Below are 27,841 nucleotides of genomic sequence, written 5' to 3'. Positions count from 1 at the left end.
GAATTAAGTTGAAAGGGTTGTTTGGATTGTGATTGAAGGCAACAGCCAGCTTGTATGTGAACAGATCTCAGTGATCCTAGCAGGATTTAGAGATGTGTAACTCTGCACAGGCTTGTGCCTTAAACAAATAATGTTTAAACAGAGAATCTTTTCAACAAATGTCCTTAACAGTTCTCATAGCCACCTGTGCATTCTGCTTAAATACTCATAGAATTTCATACACAGCATCTGGATTGAATTATGTTCTGATAAGAAATTTATAAAACTGATCATTGCTCCACACTGAGTACAAAGAAAGAAGGTGAGGTTGCACGTTTTCATTCTAGCTATCCTTTTCATTAGTAAGTAGGATCAGGAGGAACTCTACCCCTGATTTTAATCAGCTCTGTTGTTCATGAAGCAGAACTTCCTTGTAAATCCCCACAGAGCCTGAAGTCTGAACACAGGCTTATTTGACTTTATATTGACTTGTTCGGAGATACTCACAAGAAGCATCCATATTATTTTAGTGTCTTATAATATGGGGGACATTTATTTCTAGAATTCATTAGTTACATTCTGTGCTACACAAATATTTGAAGTGATGCCCAAACATACTGTTCTGAAGAATAAGGTAGGCTGAAATTAATACAGTCTAAAAAGGAAAATATCCCAATTAAAGCCAGTGGTATAGAATAGAATTTGCCTTGTCAAAGGCAAATCAGTTAAAATAACTGAACGGTCTTCTGCCTTCTTCAGACTAGGCTAGTGACAGCTGGCTTCTTTCAAAGGGTTTCTATTTCTGACTGCTGTCACATTATATATATTTTTTTAGAAATCAACATTCCTCCCTGCATCATATTTAGTAGATTTTACAGCAGAAACCGTGCTGTGGTAGTCAGACGGATTGCCTGAGCATGTCAGCTTACATATGAAGCAGACAGGCGTTCTCTCTGAGTGTGATTGTAAATTTGAAGTTTACTATTACATTCTCTCTCTTTGGAGCAACATATCTCCAAATGTTCTGAAATCACATGCCTGATGATAAATGATGTGAGAGAGGTTTTGAGATCTGAATTAGACAGCAGTAGACCTGTTCTGTATTACACATGCGTGTGACTCTGAACACCCACACATACCCACACAGTCACACTTCCTGTTTTGTATTAGGCTTTGAAATAATGTATTGAGTTTAGTGCTGCTTCATTTTCTGAACGATCTGAGTTTTCATTAATACCATTGGAGTCCCACAAAGTGGGGTGTAGTAGGTAGGAATCCAAAGTCACTCAATGGTTGGTTTTTTTAAAGGCCTTTGAAAGATTCTGGTAAAGCAGGAGGCAAAGTGAGCCATAAGCCATGAGATAGCTGACTGTTGCATTGAGTCACTGTTGTACGCCCACCTCTTCCTGTCTTGAAACAGTTTGCAGTTTTGGCTATCTGAAATGATTAACAGTTGCATATCTCACTGATTAGAACTGTCAGTGACTCTGCAGAACAAAGGCCACAGATTTCCCCGGGTGAAGATTCTGCCTGTTCTCTGTAGGCTGTTTCCAGTTTCTTAACCCTCGCAGGGTTGCGGGGTACCATCTCCATCTTAATTGCAGAATTTCTGTTACGGTTATTTGGATTTGCAGTGGAACATACATTTTATGCATTTAAAGCACAATCTCACCCTGGGCAGATAGTTTTTTAAGGTTTAATAGCTGGAATATGGTCAAGGGAAAGGAGGACTATCTCTCCTTTTCTTCAGGAATTATATCATTATCCTGCTATTACCACAGGCATATTCAAAGTAGGAAACCCTGGCTCTCTGTTATGGCTCCCAGAAGCAATATATATTATTCCTCTGTATTATGATAGAGTCAAATTAAATGATAAAACCATGTGAAGTCAAATGTAAAAACAGCACATTCCTTTCAGTTAAGCAGCGGGATAAAGAGAAATTCTCCTCAATTGAGCAAATCTCCCTTGCTGTAAGTGCTGGAATAGAATTTCTGCAGAAGACAAATTATTTCAGCCCAGTCCACATGTGATGTCCTAACTAATAATAATATGGCTTGTTCCATATTGCAACAGGCATGCTGCAGATGTTCATGGCCACACTCTATCTGCAGGAAGAGAACTCTTTACTGCATTCATGACACCCAGACCCAGACATTGCTTGCTCTTCTCAAAGCCAGAGGCCCTTGTGCAATGGAAATCTGCTATGATGTGGTGTAGCATCCTGTGTGCCCACACAGTCACATCTCCATATTTGGCTTGAATCCTAAAGATGTAAGGATGCCTTTGGTGTTTGAATATGACCTTCTCTTCAGGAAACAGTTTTATCTTGTGGCTTTGCCAAGTGGTTTCTTTCAGGTAGCAGCAACCCTGTGTGTTACTTTACTAGGGGCAATCTTTCCTCATTATCCTTCTTCACTTTGAGTATCCACTTTATGGTTTTGTTCCTCTAAGAGTATACAGATACATTTGAATGTAATGGACATCATATATATTCACATAGTCCATCAAGTTCTATAGTTAAAAAAACAACAAAAATTCCATATGATTTTTATATGACATTTGTCCTTAATATACAATATATAGTAATGTACATCTTGCCTGTAATCTTTCCTAAAACAAGCTGATTTTTAATGAAACTGGTCCATTAGATTTCTTTTGTATGCAACATATCCAAATAGACATTATTCTGGACTGAATTTAGGAGCTGAGAATGATGGATACTAATTAGGCATCATATTTTACTGCTGGACAGTCTGTAGATCAAGACGTTTCTCTTTAGAACAAGTCTTTTCATTTCTTTTATTTTTTAAATATATTAATAGTCTCCCTATTTTTTTTTTCTGGCTGAGACAAAATTGACCCTAAATTCAATGAAGTCCATAGTAACTTTTTAATGTTAAGATTCTGGTTGATGTAGACCTTTTAACACCAAGGAAGCTTTCCATGCCCAGCCTTCTTTGCCTGATGTAGAGCTCTGGAGAACTGAAAAGTTGTTCACTACTTTAGTGGTCCTTAGAAAGATACTGCTCTGCTGTGGATTTTACTCTTCCATAGCTTTAGCTATGTGAGTTACAGAAACTTATAGCTTAAGTTATTTTGTACATGTATTTATTTATGATTTGTATGTGGTATTTCTATCCCAGTTTTCTCTGAAAGCTCAAGGAAATAAACATACTATGTTCTTCTAAAAGAAGACAAATCTAGATATCAAATGCATTTCCTTCTGTGTTTTTTGCTTATCTTTCTTTGAGGCCCTGTTATGTGAGCCACAATGCCCTTGAAATACATGCACTCAGCCTATCGAGAGAATTCTAGTCTTCGGTGACTGTTTCAGCAGCTCCTGTTTCTGCAGGTGGAGCAGTGCTCCATCCTACAAAGACTCTTTTCTACCTCCCACAGTTCACAGGGCCTGTGGAAAGACTGTTCTGTTTGCTACTTAGCTGATTTCCTCCATTTACTTTCTATGGCTGATTCACCCAGATGCTAGTTATGCACTGCAGCATTAAAAATGGTGATCTGAACATGTCTTGAAAGCAAGTTTTAAGGACTGCTTCCAAGCAGTTTGCACTTCAAGCAAGAATGTCCATTTCTTCAAGAAGACATTGCTTCTTATTATTTACCTGCCATGACCTCATCATCTGATATAAAAATGAGAAATTTAAAACTTGTGGCACCTGACTGAATTTCACAATTAGCGTGAAGTGCAGAGTCATATTTCTTTGCTGCATTCCAGCTTAACATTTTTATGAATGTCTTATATTTTTAGACCACATGCAACCATTTTTATTATAATTTCTATTTTTTTCTCCCTTTTTTTACAGGGAAAAGTTTTACTCTGACAATAACTGTCCTTACAAATCCCCCTCAAGTTGCTACATACCACAGAGCTATAAAAGTGACAGTAGATGGACCAAGGGAACCACGGAGTAAGTACTACATTCTCTGTTTGTGATCTAGAATCTAGTATAGATAATCTGTGGAAGTAAGCAGTTATAGAAGTTTATTTTTAGTGTATGGACAGTTTCTTCACCTCACACATCCAGCCATGTTTCTCAAGTCTTGTGCCTTCTCTAACTGAGGCTGATTGCTCTAGTACGCAAGATTAGAGCATGAGTGAGCAATCTAGTAATGGAATTTTTCATTTTTGATTATTTCTTTGGAGTCTCATGACTTTTAGCCTGAATTTGTGGGTTACCTTAGCCTTATAGTTTTCTGAAATCAAAATTACATTGGGTGAATTTCCTCATAGTTTGATACTTGGGTAAAGTGGTACTCATGGAGTTCAAACTAGTTTTATGTCTACTAGTTCCCCTTTCTAGGAGATTTCTCCAGTGTGAATATAATTTGCCAAATCATCGGGATCCTTCTTCACAGTATGGTTAACAATAAAAGTCATCACAAATAAGGATTTTTCTCAGAGAATCTAGAAGTGGAGGCCTGATCTCCAGTTTTATACTGGATTCAGTAAGATACAGAAGTTGTATTTTGCATCTCATGCATCTCATGAGATCTGAATGTTGGGTTTTAAGTGTTCATAAAATCATGTTCACATTGGTCTCAATCTGCTAGGTGGGCTTTTGTTCTAGAATAAGATCCAAATGTGAATATGTCCTTGGTTATTTGTATAGTTGAAAGTGACATTTTTCAAGATCTGAGTGTGCATGCTCAAGATTTTGTAAGGAAGTAGTGTTCAGATATATGGGGGAAAAAAGGACATCCTAATTTGTTCCTGAAGAATTTTTGCCCTCTTTTTACCATATTTCCATATTTCACATATTTCCAACGTTGCTGGCTGCTGGTTAATTTTACTGCCTAAAAATGAGATTTTCTTAGCACAGAATTTGTGTTCGGCACCAAAATCATTACAAAGTACCTGGAGTAGATAGTACAACAACATATTGCAAAAGTACTGAGAAAATAACATCTAATTTGTATTTTCTTCATATATAGGATGTTTGTATTTAGATTTGATTTGTACTTTATGAAAAAATATTGGGCTCAATATCTCTCCCTTATCTGGCCCCTTCCATCCCTTGTGTGCCAGCTTTGGTACTTCATTCCTATTTGTCCTAATCCAGAGGTTCAATTTAATCTGAACCAGAAACTTCTGGCTTAATTAATTCATCAATGTTGAATATTTCTATCCAAATTTAGAGCCACAGCCATCCCTGAAAGCAACTTACAAAAAAATTCCACAATAAAATCCCATTTGAGTATAGCATCAGAGATCAGAGTAATATGGTTTCCTTATAGTGCCATGATCAATCAGAAAACATTGTTGCTCTAACTCTTGAATTTTCTCGGGATCATTTCTGTGAAGCCAGTGAGGCCCTCTGGGGCAAGAATATTGTGTTACTTAGTTCCAGTATTTTTATCTCACTCCATTCCTGCCAGACTCTGGGGAGGCAACAATAAGATTAAACATTTAATTAAAAAAGGATATAAATAAGAAAAGAGCACATAAAATAGGGACTTAAGAATAACTAAAATCCAAAAACACATTCAAACAAAGTAGCTTTAATTGGTTTGCTAAAGATAAGGAGGGTTGGGACCAATTGTAAGTATCAATCTATAACTGATGATGACAATCAACTGAAATTGAAATAATCCACTACAGTACTTTTGGACCAGACAATTGGACCAAATGTATTTCTGGGGAGGGAGTATTCTAAAGAGTGGGACCCTGTCTCTGTTGAACACCTGTCTCCTGGTTCATATTTCATGAAGCCTATGAGGAGAAGAGAAACTCAAGGGGCTGATCATCATTCCCCCCAAGATGGTGGCAGGTTTTTCCTTGCAGACAGTTAAGGGGTTGAAAACATGGATTATTTTTTTAATCGATTTTTACATTGCTTTTCAGAGTTCAGCCCTCATAAAGTGATTTTCACTATGTAGTACAAAATAATCAAATATGAAAATGAAAAAGCATAAATAAAAAACAAGACAAGAGTATCAGAAAAACTATTAATCAAAACAACACATTAAACTTCTAAAGGCAAACAGATAGGGGCTGTACAGTAAACTCTCAATCTAGCAAATCTCAAATATTGTGGATTCCAAGTGCAGTGGATAAAATCTATACATGTGTGTTTTTTGTCCATGTGTAAAATCCCATTCACTGTATTATATCTGTCTAAAATTCCATTTGCCAGTACATAACAAGCATCAAATATGCATGCATGAAATCCCATTCCCATTTTGCTCATGCATAAAATCCCATTCAGATGTAATGGACATTCTGTTTTAATGAATACCCATATTTCTCTGTCAAATTGAGAATTTACTATACGTACATGGGAAATAGCATTTCCAAAGCCTATATATGTATGTTAGTGTGTTATACACACACACACGCACGCACACACATTTAGGACACCCCACAAAAAAGATTTTGCATGAGATACTTGCAATAATATGGATGCTTGGGCACATTTGGAAGCTCTTGCAGATTTGTATGGTGCAGATGATCTTTCAGATAATCTGATTCAAAATTATTTAAGGATTTAAGATCTAATAATGGCCTGAAAAGAAATAGGCATCCAGTGTAATTATACAAAATACATGTAAGACCATCCAAAGGACTAGCTTTGCAAGCAATTTAGCCACTGGATTCTAACCACAATTTCAATACCAGTCATACATAAAACAAATTAATCGAATCTGGACATAACAGGAGCATCAGCTTTCAGAATTTTTACCATTTTCAGGAGACTAGAGGTTGGAAGGAAGAGAAATTTGCTTATAATCTGCAACGTGGTGACATTTTAACATAAACCTCCAAATGGCATCCCTCTAGTGGTTTCACATACATTAATGGGGGGCAAAATGGAACCTCCATACCCAGCAACCATGGGGTAAAATTCAGAAGCACCATCTTCTCCCCTCCAGCTAAGCACCTAGGATTGGAAATGCTTTAGCACCTGGAGATCATATAGCTGGTTACCATGGTTGCCATGACACTAAAGCTACTAAGAGATTTATTAAAGCCAGAAAGTAAGTCCTCCATCAAGGCAGGTTTAGGTAGCCAAACTGGAATGGATCTACATGAAGATATCTAAGTTGAGCCACCTTGACCAACTCTATAGAGTCCAAGTTCCACAGAATCTAAATTTGACCTTTTGTCAGATGTGGTTTCACTATTGCTGCTATTAACACAGATGGGATGATCTCATTCTTTACCACAGAATTCATCACTTCTGAAACCCTGTTTTCAGTCAACCTGCTTTACAGGGCACAATGATCAAGGAAGTAAGGAGCCAGGGATCTGAACTGAGCCCTCAGAGATTGCCCAGTTCCTTAACTTATAGAAAGTGAAAATATATTGCCCAACCAATAATTAAGATAAACCCAAGGAGTTTCTCAGCAACAGTCCTTTTCAGGCAAGGTTTTTGAACCCAATATTTTGGTCTATATTGCGCTTTCAGGAAAGAAGGGAACAGACCATGAGCTATTATCCTAGAATGAGAATGGATATTGTTTTGAACTTTGGGGAAGTTGCATGTGCCAATTATTTCCACCTCTAAAATTCTGGAAAGACCTATAAGAATCCCACAGAGGATCAAAAACAGCTATTATTATGGAGTCCTTGGGGTTCTCTGAGCTGAGTTCTCTGAGAATCCCAAGGGCTCCACAGTTCAACCCTGAGCTACACATATTCTCTTCTATTGGTACAGCTATTATTAAGATCATTTGATTCTTAATGTTCAACCAGGCAAAATAATATAAAGGGGGAAAGGCTTGATTAAACTGCCGTTGTATTCACAACACCTAGATCTCCTGTGTGACTCAATATTGTACCTAGAGGCATGCTTTGTAGGGTGGAAACTGGCTGGCTGGAAGGGAGTGGGACACTGAGAGTGATTGTTCCTGGAAAACTCTTTTCTTTGGATGGAGTTCCAGGAAAAACCATAGAATGTGAGGCCTTAAAAATGACTTGCTCACAACCTGAGTGCATGCTAATCTTAACATCAGTTTACTGACCTTGGAGGCTTCTTATCCCTAGTTAGTGCACTACTTCTTTCCTTTTTGGATTGCTTATTATACTGTATGGTCGAGCAGGTAGCACGTGTCTGCTTATGTTGTATATCACATGCACATTCCTTCAATAGTAAAAGCTTACTTGCAATGAATATGAGCTTTTTTATGACAGTGGTTTGGTCATGTTCCAGTAATTGTTGTACATAGTGCTTTTTGATGTGCACTGTCAGGCCTGGTTAATCCATCCTGGTTTATCTGTCTGCCTTTGTCTCTTGGAAAAATTCAATTAATAATCAGTGCCATTTATAACACAAATATCATGATAAGACAAACTTAAATCCTTCTTTTTGGTGCTAATTAAAAACTGAGGTCATTTGATGAAGCATGCTTCTATTTAAGTTAGAGATTAACTATTATTTGAAGAGTTAACCACATTAATAAAAATGCAAACTCTTCTAAAAGGATCATTTCAGTCATTTGCTTGCCTTTGATGGTAAGATCAGGTCTATTATCCAAAGTATTGCAGAAGTACAAGTCCAGTTGCTACTTCTCCTTACTGTTATCCTTATTTTTTTCTGATTAACAATGGAGAACTATTGGGAATTCTTATTTTCTCAGTAAATATGGAGTTTGCTTGCCCATGTAAAGTCTGTTTTCATCCTATAGTGCAAGAGCTTCCTGTTTACTTCATTAATCTCTACTAAATTTACTGTTATTGAAAAAGGCTCTCCTCTCACATGCAACTGCTAGCATTTTATTGACTTTGAAAGAATGTTGTCCCTTGTGGAACACTAACAATTTTTGACATCTGGAATTAATTTAGTTCTTCCCATTTGGAAGTCTGCATGGTTATTCTGATATACCTTTGAAACAGGAAATTTCCAAGCTGGCAAGGCAATTTCTGAATATGGGGAAAAGTTAATCTGGCCATTCGAGCAACATGTGGTAACCCAGCATGGAGGAAATGTTTCAACCAAAAGACTTCCACGTGTAAAATATTGCTAGGAATATAATGTGCCAAGTAGTAGCTCCTTCCATATGAACAAAACATTTACAATGGACTCTGGAACACCTTGCATAGAAAGTGGTGGCTTCACAGCTCCAAAGGTTTCTGGAGGAAACGGATTATCTGAACCCTTTTCAGTCACGTTTCAGGCCCGGATATGGAACGGAAATGGCATTGGTCGCACTTATGGATGATCTCTGGGGGGAGCAGGATGGTGGAAGTGCGACCATCCTTGCTTTCCTTGATCCCTCAGAAGCCTTCGATACCATCAACCATGGTATCCTTTTGGGACGGCTCAGGGAATTGGGGGTGTGCGGCACGGTTTTGTGCTCATTCGCCTCCTTTCTCCAGGGCCGTTCCCAGATGGTGGTGATAGGGAGCGAGAGGTCCCAGACTCGGCCCCTCCTTTGTGGGGTGCTGCAGGGTTTGGTTCTCTCTCTGCTCCTTTTCAACATCTACGTGAAACCGCTGGGTGAGATCATCTGCCATCATGGGATGAAGTATCATCAATATGCTGATGATACTCAATTATACATCTCCATCCCAGGTGAGGTAAGTAATGGTGCTTGAAGGCTGTAAAGGTCTGGATGGGGATCAACAGGCTTCAGCTGACCCCTGGTAAGATGGATGGGCTGTGGGTTAATGGCTCCTCTGTATCCGGGACTTTGTTATCTTTGGTGCTGGAGGAGGAAGCAGTGCCCCAAACAGACCCAGTGCATAATCTGGGGGTTCTCCTGGACTCACGGCTCCTGCTCAAAGAGCAGGTGGCAGCCATGGCCAGGAGGGCCTCTGCACAACTTCAGGTTCTGCACCAGTTATGCACTTTCCTGGATCAGGATGCCCTTTGAATGGTCACTCATGCCCTTGTTATCTCCCATATAGACTACTGCAATGCGCTGTACATGGGAATACCCTTGAAGAGTATCTAGAAGCTACAGCTGGTCCAGAATGCAGCCGCGCGGTCTGTTTTTGGAGCCCCAAGACAGGCCCATATAACACCGTTGCTCCATGAGCTGCATTGGGTACCAGTCTGCTTCCAGGTCCAATTCAAGGTGTTGGTTATCACCTTTAAAGCCCTACACGGCATGGGACCAGGTTACCTAAGGGACCGCCTCTTCCCCATGACTTCAACCCATCTTACCCAATCACACAGAGAGGGCATGCTTCAGACCTCCTTGGTAAAAGAACTCCGACTAGCAGGGTCCAGAAGACGGGCCTTCTCAGCTGTGGCCCCCACCCTTTGGAACATCCTGCCCCCAGAGTTGAGATTGGCCCCCTCACTCCTGGCCTTCCGGAGGGACTTGAAGACCTGGCTGTGCCACTTGGCTTGGGAGGAGGAGGGGAGACATCGACTGTGGGGACGGCTAATCTCTTAGAAGCCTTTTATCTCCAGCCCAGGAAACCATCTCCCTCTTGGATATTTTTCTTGGTAATGTCTTGTACAGTTTTTTGCGCAGTTTTTATATTTTTTCCAATTTTATATATATTTATTATTTTAATGGACTGTGTGAGCTGCCCAGAGTCCCCCATTAGGGGGAGATGGGCGGAGATAAATTTAATAAATAAATAAATAAATAAATAAATAAATAAAGCATCTTCCCACCTACATAGGGCTACATTCTGATCTTTAGAATTTATTTCTTGAATGATATGCTTGGGGTACCAACTCAAACTGCCTAAGTTTTGCAGCTATGAAGAATTGGCTTGTACTCAAAATAGCTGGAGATATATGATTTAAAATATGAAGAGACCCAACATTTGACTTTGTATTTAATAAGATGCCAGTTGGTCTACTTGTGGTTTTCTGTGTACCAAAAGAGGAGGAGGAAAAAATAATCACTACAACAGAGCTTTAGCCTTTTTTACATAAGCATTTATTAACAGGAACTTCTAGATCCTTCCTTCCCATGACTGATATTGCTGAGCTAGAGACATGGTATGGATGACAAAGGGATCTTCATGTTTTACCCAGCTTCTTAAAATATCTAATTTTACAGTTTAATAAATATCTGGGCTAGAGAAGTCCTGGGCAAGTGTGGGTATATGTAAGTGTGAACTGATTTAGCACTGGGCCAATAACTACCTTAACAAATTTCGTGAACCGAATGTGAGAGTTCAGCTGCAATAAAAAGGGTTTCTTACTATCTTCCGGGTTACTTTGTTCTAATTAGCATTTCTTGTTCTTGTTCCGTTTTTCATTTTCATTCAGTCTGGTATGGCTTGAATAATCTAGCTGAATTTTTAGTTTTCTTTTAAACTTCCCTTTTAATGAAACATCTCAAGAATTGTTTGGGTTGATTCAGCTTGAATAAACTACTGTTTGAAGCTCCATCTGGAGATAACAATAATATATAAGAAAATCCAGTACACTGTGTCAACAAATGATAGTTTAAAGAAAAGAAAAAATTACAGAAACAATTTTAAAGCATGATTCAACCTGGAGAAGAATCATTTCATTCCCCCACAAAACATTTAACCCTCCCATCTAAATACTTTATGGAGAAATATGCTAAAAATTTCATTTCCTCCTGAGAATTCCAAGACTAATTTGCATAGTAAATTGGTAATTAATCACAGCAATAAATTAGTTCAGCTGGCACCAACATAACACAAAACTAGGTGAGTGAGGCTAATTATCAAGCCTCTTCTACTAGGAGTTTGGATAACACACATGTATCAACAGACAGTTCCCCTCTCTGCCAGGACCTGCATTTATTTCACTCGGATGTCTGAAGTATGTTATCCTGCTCCTCATTCTTGCTCTCTCTTTCCCTGGCAGTTCAGCCAGGGCTTGTCACATCACAAACAACTTCTTAATATACACATCTGGCGTTGGCAGTTGGACCAACTTCATAAGAGCACATGATCATCATTCATTACAAGATTAAAAAATACCCCATGGCATCATTGATGTTTTTAAACTTTGATCTTTTGCCGTTGTGATTCATCGCAGTTATAAAACTCCTCTTTAAAGAAATACAGACGATGACTTATTAGAACCTTCATTCTAAGTAGCATAAACATAAAGTTGTGCACATCTTTACAGAATGTCAGTTCCTTGGGCTGCCAGCTTATCATTTTAAGACATGACATCATGCTGAACATCATGAATTTGTAAGACTTGTTTATAAGAAAGAAACTTTGACCTTCTCTTGGCAAGTACAGGGAAGAAAACAAATGTTCTGTGATTTTCACTGGTAAATGGGAGCAGCAACTGAATGTTCATATATTAGTTTCAGGTTCAGAAGACGTGCATTACTTGAAGTTGCAATTATTTATCTTAGAAAATTTGCCCTGAATTTTTAGACTCTTTAAAATAATCATTTCACACAACTGTATGCTCCTTTAATTTATGTGTTGTATGGCTAAAATGGTATATGTGTACACCTAAAATGTAGTAAGCCAATGCAGTGAACCTGTGTTACAGAGAACTGCTATTGCTTGCAACTTCCAACAGTGTGCTATAAACTCAGCCGACTCTACATAATATGTGAAATGTTATTGAGCAAGTTTAGAAAGCTAAAAGACAGAACTGAAAACTCCCGTCTTCTGGTGAACAGTTATTTTTATGAGCAGATTTCATTTTCTACTTCAGTAAAAGTAATTTGGAAGAGATTACTTCTCTATCATCTACACATTTATGGTCTGCCTTATTCATCGCTTTGTGTACTAGCAGCTTCGTGCTCAGCGGTTGTATTGCAAAGATTTCCTTTGCTTTCTCTGCCTTTCTGTGGAAGACAGCAGTGTCCCGAAAAGAAGTGGAGAAGGCATTTTTCCGCAAGTTTAAGGCCATACCATTTGCAATATGAGTGTTTATATAATACCAGTGGATTTTCGCCCCAGAAAATAGTACATTTTGGGACTTTTGTAAGAAACTGTATTTTAGACTTCAGAAGGTCGGAAAAATTTAACAATAGCAGCAGAAATAATGTGTATGTTTATTTCCCTGTCTCTCTCCAACTGCCTACAATTAACTGAGGTAGCTCCCCGCTGCCCAACTTCCTGCTAATCAAACACACGCATTTTATTCTTTCCTCCTTTTCTGGCCTCTCCCATATACAGTTCAATAAACAGTGCAGAGTGAGCCTTTGTAGTAGGCCTACGGAAAGCCTTTGAAAAAGTGCTCAGGAGAATATGCCCACCATCTCTTTTCAAATAGTTAATGCGGCAGCATTCTCCCGAAGGTTGTGTGAATGTTCCCGTGTGTATTCATGTGCGTGTGCATGCACTGCCCCATTGCCCTGCTTTTGTCCTATGTGCAGACAGCGGAAAGCAACTTCCAAAGCAGCCAGGCTCTCTTGGTGAATGAGATGGTTGCTTTCATATTTGAAAAAGAGGGGATTAATGCCTGCTCCTGCACATGTTCAAATCCCTCTTTTGAAGGCTTTGTGTAGCCCTAACATGTAGCCAGCTTTGAGGACTATGTTCACATGTTCTCTCGTTTTGGTTTTGGTTTTTGGTTTTTTTGATGCTCTCAAATCAGTCTTGACTCCTGGTGACTGCCTGGACTAGTCCCTGCAGTTTTCTTGGCAAGGTTTCGGAAGTGGTTTGCCCTTGCCTGCTTCCTAAGGCTGAGAGAGAGGGACTGGCCCAGGGTCACAGAACTGGCTTTGTACCCAAGGTGGGACTGGAACTCCCAGACTCCCATTTTCTAGACTGATGCCTTAACCATTGCACCAGACTAGTTCTCTCCTTTGTTTTACCTGTGATTTTATCTCTTATGAGCAAAAATTGATGCAAATGATGGGCTTATAGGTAGCCCTCACTTACCAACTGCCTTGTTCAGCGAACGTTCAAAGTTACAACGGCATTGAAAAAGTAGGTTTACGATGGATCCTTCAACTTGCAGCTGTCGCAGCATCCCTGCGGTCACGTGATCGTGATTTGGGCGCTTTGCAACCGGCACACATTTACGACAGCTGCAGCATCCTGCAATCACATGATCACCATTTGCAACCTTCACAGCTGGCTTCTGATAAGCAAAGTCAGTGGGGAAGCAGGCAGGAAGTTGCAAGTCCTGGTCATGTGACATTGCACTTAATGAGTGCAGTGGAACTGATGTTGTAAATCTGGTGTGGTCACGTGACATTTCACTTAATGACTGCATCACTTAGTGATGGAGTTGCCAGTCCCAATTGTAGTCAGTAAGTGAGGACTCCCTGTATTAATAGTTACTAATAACTTTATTTGCCAGGGCCTATTTTAGGGTTGTTGCCATGGGCCCCAACATGGAGACTGTCCAAATCACAGTTTAGTATTTGAGATGACGAGATGGATTGATACTTTTTACTTGAAATATTGAATGAAAGCTAACATTTTAAAATATAATCCCAAGAGTTCATTCAGTATTTGGAGCTCCTCCAACTACATTTTAATGGACAAAAGGAGGAAAACTTTACACTGACAAGGGACACAGCAAGAATAAAGGGGTGCTGTGGGGACTCCAGTGTGCATTATGTCCTCAGTTTTTTCAGAGTTGTAAAACTACCTGGCCCTTCCCATTTTTCAGCCCTGCCTGATTCAACATGCTCTTTCACTGTTCCACAAGTATGTATATTAACAGCAGAACAATGAACAATATGATGATACAATACAATGTAGTACATAATAATATTATAAAATAACCAGTTCACTAAGAAAATGGATTACCTGCTATTTTTAAAGTAAAATTGTATCATACAGTATTGTAAAGCTATAACTACTTTTCATAAGTAAGAGAAACTTATATCTATGACCTTGTAGCATAGGTCCTGTCCTGTGCTTCATCTGCTTATTTCTTGCCAGCCTCTTATTGTTGGGTATAGCAGAGGAGCTACAGAAACCAAGTATGTATATATTAGCTGCTAAACATCATAGAACATTTTAAAAATATTATTGGTAAAACTCGGTGCTAAATAAGACTTAATATTCAGTAAGGAAAATATTGATTCTTTCAAATATGTCATAAAATCCAAATGTGTTATTCTGTAGTGAAGTTTTAACAACTATCAGAAATGTCTCTTGGTGATCAAATCTCTGGTTATGATCTCAAACCATTAAATACAACCACAGATCTAAAAATGATGATGATAGTATTTTTATTGAGCATTTTTAAGAAAAATGATACAAAGAAGCGGGGGGAGGAATAGAGGCAACAAAGGAAAAATAAAGTGGATAAACAGGAAATTTATAAGCATCATAGAATTTCATACAGTATCACACAGTATTTCTACAGTAATTTCTATCTGAGCAATTGAAAACTTTATGTTAAGAAACCCAAGTTTCTGGTGTGGTACAAGCCCATATATAGAATTATAACCCCAAAATGCAGGATTTCCAAATTGAATTAAATTCTGTGTCAGATTTACTGTTGTAATACAGTTATTTTGGACACTGAGGTATCTTCCCAGAACTTCATTATCTATTCTTCTGCAGAAGGAACTATGCATACTTTCCAATAGGAAGCGTAAGCTATCCTTGCAGCAGTTATCATGTACCAAACTAATTCAGTATATTTTGTGGGAATGTAAAGTTTAGTAATATTCAATAAAAGTAATAAAAATAGGTTGGAAAGGAAATCCAGCTTTTAAAATTTGTTTCAGTCTATGATAAATCATTTTCCAAAATTGTTGAGTTCTACAATATTGCCACCAAGTACGGAAAAATGATCCTATCTGTAAGCTATATTTCCATTCCATCCAAAGTTGAGTTTCAGAAAATAAACTGTCCATTTAGCAATCTGTATCGAAGTAATATACCAGCAGTAAAATATCTCACACCTGTTTTAAGTATAATATTCAATGTGAATTTAATGTTTGTCTTCCAATGAATTTCTCACTATTGCAAATCAGTTATTATATCTAAATTCTGCATCCATTTATTCTTACAGTCTTTAACTTGTTTGATTTCTGAGTCATATTATAAATAAGGCCCAGCAAATGCTCCATACTTTGTGTATGAAGATTTTCAAATTAAGTCAAGTCTCTGTTTCCCCTTGTTTTTGCAGTTCTTTTAAAGCTATCCTGCTGATTTAAATATATCGAAATCAATCAGGTGGTTCTGACCATTCCAAAGATAGTCTCCAAAAATTTCATCTTTGTCTTATTAATAATCAAACTTTGCAGTCTATATGATTTGTTGTGTCTTCACCGAGCAACTGCTTTCCTCTTTGTGAAAATAAATATTCAATAACAAGGCAAGAAGCTTTTTTAAAAAAAGTTTAGGAGTCTCACCATAACATTCTTTTATACTTCTAGGCTTTAGGGAATCCCAAAATCCTCACTTTCTAATCAGCAATTAATGAAAACTAAAGTTTCAACTTCAAAAAGCTACTATCTACAGATATTGTCAAGAGTGTGTGAATGAAGGACCTGATGTGATTTAAATTACGGGTTTGATTTGCATAATTGTTTTAAACTGATTTGGAAAATAAGTCAGTTCTGTACTTCAATTTGAAGCACTGAATCATGTTCATTTAATAGGATTTTCCCAAGCCATTTTGAGATATTTTTGAGAAAGCCAGCTTTGATTCAGAAATTCAAATGAATCAGCTTTGAATAAACTTTCTTCAACAAAATGTACAGCCATATGTGTTTCTTTCTCTGTTTTTAGTCCTGCTCATATTGCAGCATTTGTGTACTAAAATATAGTATAAATTTGACCACAATCACTAAATCATAACACCCCAATTTTAAATCTCACTCTATAAAATTGCCATCTTTCAGTCCCAGTCTTCCTATATGCAGAAGTATTTATAGGGTTGTTATACAGGATACTGAATTATTGTACATGCATTAGGCAGTCTAGAAGTGCACAGAGTATTAATTCTATGTCCATTTTATCCATAACAAATTCCTGTGTTTAAGCTTGAATGCAAGCATGAAATGAAAAGAACGTATACCTTCTTCCTAATTTATACATACATACACACATACATACCATATGTATAATGTAGATGACTCTTATTTTTTATTACAGCATGGAGGAAATTAAATGTTCAGTTTGTGATTCCAAAGTCTTGGGGGAATAATCCAGCAGATCGTACAATACTGGGGGTAGAGCCAAATTCATGCCATTTCCCACCTTCATATGTTCACTGCTAGCTAGGAGAAGGTCTGAAAAAGACTTAGGCTTAACGACAAACTCTCACCCATATTGCAGTATAGCTCTCAGCTCAAAACATGAGTTCCTCCGCCCCAAATAGGCAAGATTCCAATATTGACATTTACGAAACAGAGGAGATTTGAATAGGCAAGAATTATGTGTATAGGAGCATAATTAGGGCAAGCTATGCCTGCTTCCATTCTGCTTGATTGTCTTGAAATCAGTACTGCTGTCACCAGTGGTGTCCATAGCAAACCACAACAATGCCAAAATGATGTGTATGAAATGACATAATCATGCACAGGTCATTTGCCCCTCACCCAGGAACAAGTGCCTGCTCCCTTTCTTTTCCCAGCCTCCAAACTCTTGGGGATAGCAACAGGCAGACTTCTCATAGCCAAAGGAAAGTGGCTTATACTTAACTGGGACTAGCTTTACAGGACCTGGATTTCCTTGGTTCAGACGTTCATATTAATCAGCTTTGAATAAAATTTCTGAAAGAAAATGTTGCACAGCCATTCAGCAAAAATGACATGCAGAGCATCGGTCATTCGAAATTTTTTAAATACTAGTCCTCAGTGGGAAAACATGCTCTGCCGGGTTTAATCAGGACCTTTACACTCCTTGGTTTAATGTTTTTATAGCTGTGGGCAAGGAGGATAATGAGGTTGTAGTAGCAGCTTCCTCAGAGGCTTTCTAAGCGTTAAAATTTCTTCAGTCCGTTTTGGAGTGAATAGAAGGGGGTGGGTTGTTTTATAGCGATTTTTGCTCTGCATAGAGAAATGTGTGAAATGCACAATAATTTAAAAGACATGCCTTTCTCACTATATTTCTTCAGTTCAGAGAGGTGGACGAGAACTGTTGGCACACAGGCCTTAAATTCCTTTCCTTGCTTCCTTCCTTGCTTCCTTCCTTGCTTGCTTCCTTCCTCTCCCTCTCTTTCTCCCTCTGTTTGAAATTTGGCTGGAGGCCAAGAAGGAAATGACACATCAAGAGGCATTTTTGTTGCGTAACACTTTGTGGCACTGATGTAAGGGAATCTCTTCTGTTTAAACTTTCCTTGCCTAGCAGCCTTCACAGCAGTAATGACACATGAGATGACATGCTGAAGATCAAAACCTTAATATTTCATTTGCAGAAATTATCACAGCAGTTGAAAATAAGCAAACTTCTCCTTGCTTTGCCTTTTACACATTTTCACTTCCAACATATGTTTATTTAAATATAGTTCCCATTGAGACTTGGTTACATTGTCATGAGACAATATATTATCTTCATAGACTAAAACTACATACATGAGTTCTTTCCAAATGCAGTGATAGCATGAGTAACAGGGTTTGTACAGAATAAACCGAACAAATACACATGGATTATGTACTGTATATGTTGCTACACAGGAGGTAACCTTGATGTATGTATGGAAAGCACTAAAACTGGAAGTAGTTTTAATATGAGTGATATCTTGACAGAATCTGCCCACCCTGTCTAATTAACTTGTGGGGGAAAGCTCTGGGTTGCCCCTCCTTGGCAAGCTAGAGAGGGGAGGGCCTGGAAGCAGCTTCTCTAAAACGTCTCCATTGCCCAGAGGCCTCCAATCACAGAGCAACTAAGACTTGTCTCTTTAAGAGAGCTGTGGAGATTAAAAGCAATATATGAGATACTTTCACTCATGGATGTGTGGGGGGTGTGTGTTTTTTTTAGCTGTTGTTCTTATTATAATTGATTTTAATGCTTCCATTTGTAATGACTGGATGATTACAGGAGACAGGCTATTCCACTACTTAATAGCTCTCATGGTCAGGAAAATTTGGAAAACCTTCCATCCATTGGTTCTTGTCCTGCCTTTAGATTTTATAGAAAATAAATCTATTCCCTCTTCTCTGTGATAGTGCTTCAAGAATCTGAAGACTGCTATCGTCTCTCCCCATAGCCTTCTCTTCTTTAGGCTAAACCTACCCAGTTCCAAACTGTACAATATCTTCCCTGTACTCTTTCCATCTCCTAGACATCTTTCTTGACCAGATATTGAATGTAGTATTCCAGGTGTCATCTGGAAATTATAGAGTAGAATTATCACTTCCCATAATCTTGACACTATACCTCTGTTGATATAAACCAAGATTTCATTGGCCCTTTTGGCAGCTGCAACACACTGCTAGTTTACTCTTGATCTGTGGTCTATCAAGATATCAGATCCTTCTCACAAGTACTACTGCTGAGCCATGTGCCGCCTATCTTGTATCTGTGTATCTGGTTTATCCCACTTAAGTGCAGAACTTTACATTTCTTGCAACTGAACTGCATCTTAGGGCCCATTGTTCAAGTCTATCAAGATTCTTTTGAGCATTGAGTCTGAGCTGTAGCAATCTCCCCATCCCAGCTTTGTGTCATCTGCAAATTTGAGGAATGTCCCTTCCATCATTGCATCTGAATCATGTTGAAGAGCATCTGAGCCCCGAACAGAACTCTGGAGTATCCCACTGCACACCTCCCTCTGCCTAGACATAAATCCATTAAAGATCACACAAGCCTGGTTGCTCAAACAACTGTGAATCCACTTGGTAGTGGGACTATCCATCCCACATTTTTCCGTTTTTATCAAAAAGGAGGCAAGGGTCCACTTTATGAAATACCTTAGCGAAGTCTAGGTACGCTACATCCACAGCATTTCCTTGGTCTATTAAACTAGTCACTTTGTCAAAAAAAAAAAAAAGTATGATTTTCCTGAAACAACTTGTCTTTGATGAACCTGTGTTGGCTTCTACTAATCGCCTTGTTCCTTTCTAAGTACTTGCAAACAAACCTATATTTTCTAGGATTTTCCCAGTACTGATGTTAAGCTGACCAGTCTATAATTTTCTGGGTTCACTTTCTTCTCTTTTAAAAGATGGGAACAACAATGCTATTGCTATTATTGTCAGTTATGTTTTTATTATCTGATGATAACCATTCAGAGTCTTTGGAGCACAATTGAATACAAATGCTAGTAATTAAGCAAGCAAGCAAGCAAATAAAATGAATAAAGTGATGGGTCTTGGAGTCATGTACTCCTTTTTTTTTTTCATCTGTTCTGCCACAGGGAAGAGACTTGAAGCATCAATTCCATAACTTTCTGAACCAGGCACTGTAGCTTGTTTAAGCTATGGCTTGTATAAACAAGTCAGGATCAGGCACTATGGTTTGATCTTTCCTTTGTTATGCAAAGCATGATTTATATTTACCACAATTCGTCTCATTCCAGGAAAAAAAGTATTTATTTTAAAAGAGAACTGTATATTTATGTCTTTATGGTTGCATTGAAAGAAGAGAGTGCCAAAGACCTAAGGCTCCCAACACTAAACAATTGCTTAGTCACCTTATTTTTGAACTAGTTTTTTACTTTCCACTTCATCTACAAATGACCAAAGTATTGGAGTAACACTGGGCAACTGTTATTGACAACCTCAGTATTCTAATAAATTAAAGTGTTTCCTTTCACACTATACCTACAAGTCTGCAAGATAGTCTAATGCAGTGTTTCTCAGCAACTTTAAGATATATGGAGTTCAACTCCCAGAATTCCCCCAGCCAGCATGCTGGCTGCGGGAATTCTGGGAGTTAGTCCACACATCTTAAAGTTGCTGAGATTGAGAAATACTGGTCTAGTGGTTATAGGTGAAGTGGTGATTGCATAGAACTAGTTTTTAGTTGACCACAAAGCTCATTAGGTGAGTCTGGCCAATCATGTTCTCTCAGTTATAGTAGAGATAAAATTAGGAGAGACTTACATCTTGAACTTACAGAGAAAAGATGCAATATAAATCATAAATAAAATGTAGCTGTTTGTGTGAATTTCTATTCTTTTTGTTTGTAATTCTTTTTTTGGTGCTGGAATGCATCAAGAGCTACTTGAATACATTATAAACTTGACTTTTTGTTCTTTTTCAGATCATACAAATACAAAAGAGCACAATGCAGACATGAAAAAACTTGAATTAGATATATCTTTTTTTTTTTTTTTGGTAAGCCTATATACCTAGCTAAAGAGGCCCCCTCCCCTTCTCTCCATCTTGCTCTCTGGGTTGTACATGCTTCAAAAATTATTCAGAAGAAATGCAGCAGCTCTTGGATGTGTGCAAGCACAGTACCTCTCTGCTATTCATTAAAGCAGCCCCTCTTTTTTCAGGTTTCTGTGTGAGCCTGAAAAAAAAGATGCTATAATGAATTGTACAATTAAAGCAGTGTGTTTTTAATGTAACTCTACATTAAAGCATCCATTTTTTAGGCTGTTGTGGAAACCTCAATGAATAAAGCAGAGGTGCTAAGCTCACACTTATGTGAGACTTGTAACAGTTCCTTCAAATCATTTTTGAACTAAACACAGCCCTACTATTCATTAAAGCTGATGTGGCTGCTTTTAGAATCATATTTACTTGAGGGAGTCAACTCCTGAAAGTAGCTGCATCTCTTTTTTTGAAGTACACAGGGAGCCTGAAGAAAGTTGGCTTGCTTTAATTAATAACAGAGGGCTGCTGTACACGAAACATACATGCTGTTATTTAGGCTTTTATGTAAGACTACTTAAGTCTTATATAAAACGAATTATTCAATATTTAATAAAACATAGTTTCAAGATTGGGATTCAGGATGTACTGTACTGTATATACATTCCAAGACAGATGCCCATACTAAACACACCAAGGACTTACTTCTTTGTCAACTGTTTTTCTGGTTAGTTAAATGCATGTTTATGTACTCAGTCTACTTCTCACTTCACTTTTGCCCTTTAATCTGAGTGAGTCAAGAGAAATGGCTTGTTCAGGGTGCTATATTTGATGTCAAGCTCTTGATGTGTTATCTTTTTTACCAGTCAGAATCATAGGTTAGCACTTGTTCTAGTTCATGAATGCAAGTCACAACAGATGACAAAATCTAGCTGATTCCACAAATAACTGAACCTATTCAACCAAGATTGACTCAGGAGAATCTACTTTTTTTTAACCAAATCAAGAAATTAGATTTTGACCCATTCACTGAGCAGGACAAACAAAGCCAATCTAAGCAGTCTGCATCTACCAGCACCCAATTAATTAACAGTGAGCCAGGATTCATAAGCAATCCCAGCTTTCTGTTATGGATGAGCAAAGTCTGTGAGTAATCCTCATAATATGAATAACAGCATGTGCATGTGTAATTGCTGTAATGCTAACTGCATCACAAAATTATACATTATGTTTAAAAAGCCACCACCATTTTTAATTTAACATACTACTATCCAGGGTTCTAAACATTTTTAATGTTGAAAATCCATACATTTATACTTCTACTGAAGCATTCAGTCTCATAAAATTGGATTAAAATTGTAGACCCAACTCAATCATGGCTAAATTACATTCAATGCCTACATTTCAGTTCTAATTAACTTGCTTGATTAGTTTTAATGGCAGAATCATAACTGAGTTTAGCAGGATTGGAACCATTGTAAAATTTATGGTTAATTTAAGAGTAATGAAGGAAATTGGAAACAGTGCATAGTGTGCAGGTTTAAAAAATATTCTTTCTGGATAGGATTGAGTTTGATAGGCAGTTTCAAACAAAAGACAGGATTTTGTTTTTCAGACAATCAGTGATAATCAGCCAGCATTCATTTGCAGCTCAGGATCCAGATGTCCTTTTCTCTAACATATCATAGTTTCTTCAAACATTAGTGTTTAATGGTTTGGAAAATCTGGGTTTTCCTCAGAAGGAAAAAATGATGCAGAAATGTTATGTGCAACTTTTGGATAGTATGTATGCCAACATAGGATAGTTTAGACATCATTCCCTCAATTACATTTTAACATCTTTATGGCAAAGCATTCTCTCCCCCTTCATATGGCATGCTTGAATTGCTCATCCAGGACTATTTTTAAAAAGAAGTAAGTTCAAAAAGCACAAGGCCACTTCCTCTCCCTTTTCCCACTTTAGTTCTCAGTTTAGGACTTTTATGTGATTCTTTTAAAAAAAATCACCTGTCAATTGTGCAGTTCCCTGTAGCTCAGTACCTGTATTGGACCACATGAATCCCAGTTTATCATGGTGTGTTTATATGGATCTGATTTTTCACTTAAAGCTCTTTCCACCATCAGCTATGTATGGATTGCTATGTATGTATATTTTTAACACCTGAAACTATCAGAGTTTTCTTATATATACAGGTATTTCCACAATTATAATTTTTGTTAATGAGATTGATTTTGGTTTGATTCATTCCCCCGTTTTTACAAATGGAATTAATAATGCTACAGAATTTCATGAAAGCCTTTGCTGTTGAATCAGACAGATACAAAACGTAGGCAGTTATAGGCACATCTTGCAATTTTGCATAACTACACCAGAAATCACTGAATGGCTTAGAAAATACAGAATTCAATTTCTGGGGTACCTCGTCTTTTCTATTGAATGAGATATCTAAATGCATTTTGATCAATCTCTTCATTTTTGGTTAGCCTTCAGCACTGAGAAGCTTAGCCAGGGATTGTGAGAGATACTCTCCTTGTGTTTTGCTTCTCCCAAAATATGGTCTAGCTTAGAAAATCATAAGCTGTTAAGACTGGGAAAAGAGGCTGCTTAACTTGTTTTCTCTTGTAGGTGAGTACATTGTTGCAGGAAACAAAGAAGCCTGCTTTCTCATGTAGATGTAAAAAGATGAGGGCATCCTTAAATAAACATTCACTACCTATAGCTACAGTTGAAGAACCAGCTTGACAAGATTCATCAGTCACTCAACTTTTAGTGGGGATTGTAAGTCTCTAGACATCTTGGCTTCAATCCAGCTGAAGTTAAACATCACTAAATTCCATTTTGTAGAACTCAGAATACACCCAGCTAGAGCTATGGTAGTTGGGCTTAATTTTATTAATGTTATGATGTGTGCACTTTCTTATAACTAACATTCCCTGGGTGACTTAGAGTACTGAAATAAGTGAAGTTAACATAATAACAGCTTGAGATAACTAGTGACCAAGTTCTTATTGAGATAGGACATTTTTGACATCTGTATACCACAGCATATTGAATACTAATACTATAGTTACTTATATAATACTCTATGTGGAGAGCAGTATGTATAAACATTCTATCATATAAACCCTGCCCTACAACTTAATATAATATGATCTATACACAGTTTTACTTAGACGTTTCCTCTCCAGTGTAACTAGCAGAAAAATGCAGTAAAATACTACTTTAAAAAAATACAGTATCAGTGATGCAATATCTAGTGGAAACTAGGTCTTAGCTATAATTAATTTTAGTTGGCTTGGGGCTATTTCTATTAGACTGCAAGGGAAAAAAAACTAATTAGTAATCATCACCGCCTACAATTTAGCTGTTGAATAATTTGATATTGCTTCATTCTCTTTTAAATAATGCTTTCATGATGACTAACAACTTGACAGAGAGTCAATTTGGTTTAGTGGTTAAAGGCACCAGGAGACTGTGAATTCTAGTCTTGCCTAGACACAAAGTCAACTGAGTGACTTTGGGCCAATCACTCTCTCTGAGCCCTAGGAAGCAGGCAGTGGCAAACCACTTCCGAAAAATGTTGTCAAAACGTCATTGACTTGTCCATGTAGTTGCCAGGAGCCAAGACTGACTCAGAGGCACCAGGAACAAAAGAACAACTTGACAGCTACGTGTCTCATAGATGTGCAATGTTCACAGTAAAGTTTCAAAAGGTACTAGTTACTTTTGTAACTCAAGGTGTGCAGTTTGGGAAGTGATTTTGCATTATGCTTAGTTTCTGTGAAGGTTTCCAAAGCAGGAAAAGAGCTGTGCATGAAATGAAATGTATTTTAAGTAAGTGGATTGAACATCTAAGTATATGATGCATTAGCTGTTCCATTATTAGACATTATCAATTGTTAAAGAATACCATCATTTATTAGTATTAACTAGTACTAGTGGTTAATAGCACTAGTATTAACAATGCCAGATAGTCGATGATTCAATGAGACCATTTTCAAAATATATTATCCCACTGATCCTACAAAACCAAAAAGAACTACATTTCAAAGTACATTGTAGATGAGAACCATTAGAGAATTTAACAACCTGTTAGCTACATTGACAAGCTGAGCCATCTAAACAAAAGCACAGAAAGTCTCAATAAAAGAAATAAAAGTTGAAATTAACTTTATACAGGTAGTCCTCACTTAATGACTGCCCTGTTTAGCAACCATTTGAAGTTATGATGGTGCTGAAAAAGTAACACAGGAAATAATCTCAATCCCAGAATTACAGGTCCATAGCTCTTATGTGATTAGAATTTCTAAAAACCAAATTTCCAGACCCACGGAAAATAAACCATTGAGCTTTGTCAAAAAGAAAAGAGGCCTTCTGTAACTGGAACCACTAAACATCTCCAGTTTGGAGCATATTTCTTCAAACTAGGGATATTTAGACCATAAACCTAAAACAAATTGATGTAGCAAAATGTAGCTGTCAAGTTATGCTTATATGCAGAATGCATTGCTTTATTAGCAAATGTAGCAAAGTTGGTACCACATATTAGTACCTGGGCAGGAGGAAAATCAAGATAATTGTTTTTCTGATAGAATTTTTTTGAAGAGGAAGCAAATACATCCACAAGATGTAATACACAGGATGCTAGAGTATAATCAGATCCAGAAATGTTAAGTATACTTCCAAGGGAAATTTGCCAAGGATTCCAGTCCAATCTCCAAATTCAGGTTCTCCCCACAACACGTCTGGGATTGCCCTCAAAAAACAACACTGGAATCTTTTTATGGATGAATAGAGAACACTGATCCACACTTCAAATCAGCAAAGGAACTAAAAAAATCACTTAGCATTGTAGAACTGAATGGCTGCAGGGGCAAAATATGCTACCACTTGAAAAGAAAGGGGAGAAGGGAAAGGAAAGGAAAATGACTGGCTTCTAATCTTTCCAAGGCAGTTTCCATGAATCAGTATTCTTCTTGGGAAATAATATCAGAAAGCAATATTTCTGTTCAGTAAAATTCTAACTGATTGTTATACTTTGCTTGCTTTGTAAAGCAATCAGTGCTTTGATCTGTTGTAATTGATGACAACTTTACCACTCAGTGTTAATTTCAGATCAAGGCTAGTTTGGGATAATGATACTGCATTCTTCATAAAGAAATTATATATATATCTCCTGTCTCAAATAACATAAATCAATTCAACCAGAAGCCACAAGTAAACTATAAGAGAGAAATTGAGCAGTATTAGGACAATAACAATAATATTTGAAAGGTGAAGTGTTGTGCTGCTACGTACTTATGCAGCAGCTATATAATCTAACCTTTAAAAATCAGAAACAGTAAATGAGGTGATAAGGTTAAATTGGCTCTAAACGATTTGGTTGGAAATTTGGTTAAAGGAATTTAGCTAGTTAGTTCAGTGTTTACGGGTCACCATGTGACTCTGGGCAGGTAACATCCAGTTAAAAACAGCAACAGAATAACAAAATAAAGATTAAAACACATCCCACCCAAAGCAACTCATAAGGTCACAAAATAAACCCTTACAATGGGCTCATCTAATCTCAAGGGAAACCAAGTCTTCAGTGCTTATAAAATGCCAATTGATTTATGCCTCAAATAGGCTTTCACCTTTTTAAAGGAGTATTGTTCTTCTGTGTGGGCTGGAATCTGCAAAGATGTCTACAAAGATCTGGCTGGAGCTTAAGCTGCAGAAATAACCAGGTATATTATTTGTTGCTCTGGATGTAGTTTGATTAACCTGTTATTTTCGTAGTAACAGATTTAGAAAAAGAGGTGTTCTGCCTTGCCATTATCTAATGTGGGAAAAGGACAACATATAACAGCTACAGTAGGAGCATTTTGCTTTTAAATAAAATTTGGCATGAAATTTACAAGAAAACTAGATGCTTATGAGGGTATCAACCGTACCAAATGTTATGAAAGAAGCAGCTCAACTTTTCAAAACATGCTCTTTTAACACTTGCTTTTTTAAAAAATCCCTAACTGGTTTGTTTTGAGATGGAATGTGATTAAATTTGCAGCGACTATGGTTGCCTGTGAGAAATATCTGAAGCAAATATCATATAGATAGGCTAGAGGCTGTTGTGAAAAGAAAACGGACAGGAGTGGAATAAACCTCTGCAAGATGACATTGCACTCAAACCTCTGATGCTTTTGTATGTGCAGTAATGTTGCACATATGTACAGAGGGGGTGGGGCTTCAACCTTGAAGCAGCACCTTCTGTCAGTCCTATAAGGTAGACCAGACTAAGAAACAGACACCATGTGGGCCTAAAGCTACTTTTATTAGAACATTTTATTACTTTTATTAATTTCATTAGAACAGTAAGAGAATCTTGCAAATCTGAATGTGCTTCCTGTCCTACCTCCCTTTATTTTTATGTCAATGCGGGGAAAGGGGCATCTGAGGCGTTTTCATAAATCCCTTTCTTGGTATTGGCTTAAGCCGTGCTTGTCTGATTGTTGCCTTGGTAACAGATCTTCCCACTGTCCTTCAAGGCCATCCTCTATACTCTCTACACCCTCCGTCCTGCAGATTCTAATACATACATCCCTCCTGGCAGAAGCTGATGAAAAGGGGTGATGGCAAGGAATGAGGATTTTCTTGAAATTATGCTGTGCAGCTTCTCTTTTTAGTATCTTAAGGACTGAATTTCTTTTTATAGACTTTACATATTTGCTTTATCTTTTCCTTTGGTTCTTAATTTCCTTGATACTTTAGTTGTATAAAACATTGGTCAGTGACCATAATAAACTTGATCTTAACTTGATGCTTTGCAGCTGA

At 37.6% G+C, this 27,841-nt stretch overlaps 1 protein-coding gene across 5 annotated transcripts in view; it reads left to right on the top strand.

Moving 5' to 3' along the window:
- RUNX2 (RUNX family transcription factor 2) overlaps positions 1-27,841 on the top strand; it is a 165,558-nt gene that overhangs the window by 16,123 nt on the left and 121,594 nt on the right. For all 5 annotated transcript variants that reach the window (XM_088133704.1, XM_088133696.1, XM_088133717.1 and 2 more), the window contains exon 3: positions 3,804-3,908. In XM_088133704.1, the coding sequence (XP_087989830.1) occupies positions 3,804-3,908 (105 nt within the window). The remainder of the gene's footprint in view (positions 1-3,803; positions 3,909-27,841) is intronic.

The sequence above is a fragment of the Python bivittatus genome, unplaced genomic scaffold (assembly GCF_059951505.1).
Source record: "Python bivittatus isolate LINGU-HERP-01145 unplaced genomic scaffold, Pbiv_v1 ctg000020_np1212, whole genome shotgun sequence".
NCBI classification, from domain to species: domain Eukaryota; kingdom Metazoa; phylum Chordata; class Lepidosauria; order Squamata; family Pythonidae; genus Python; species Python bivittatus.
Note: the sequence above shows the minus strand (reverse complement) of the source record. Positions and strands in the feature narration are given on the sequence as shown.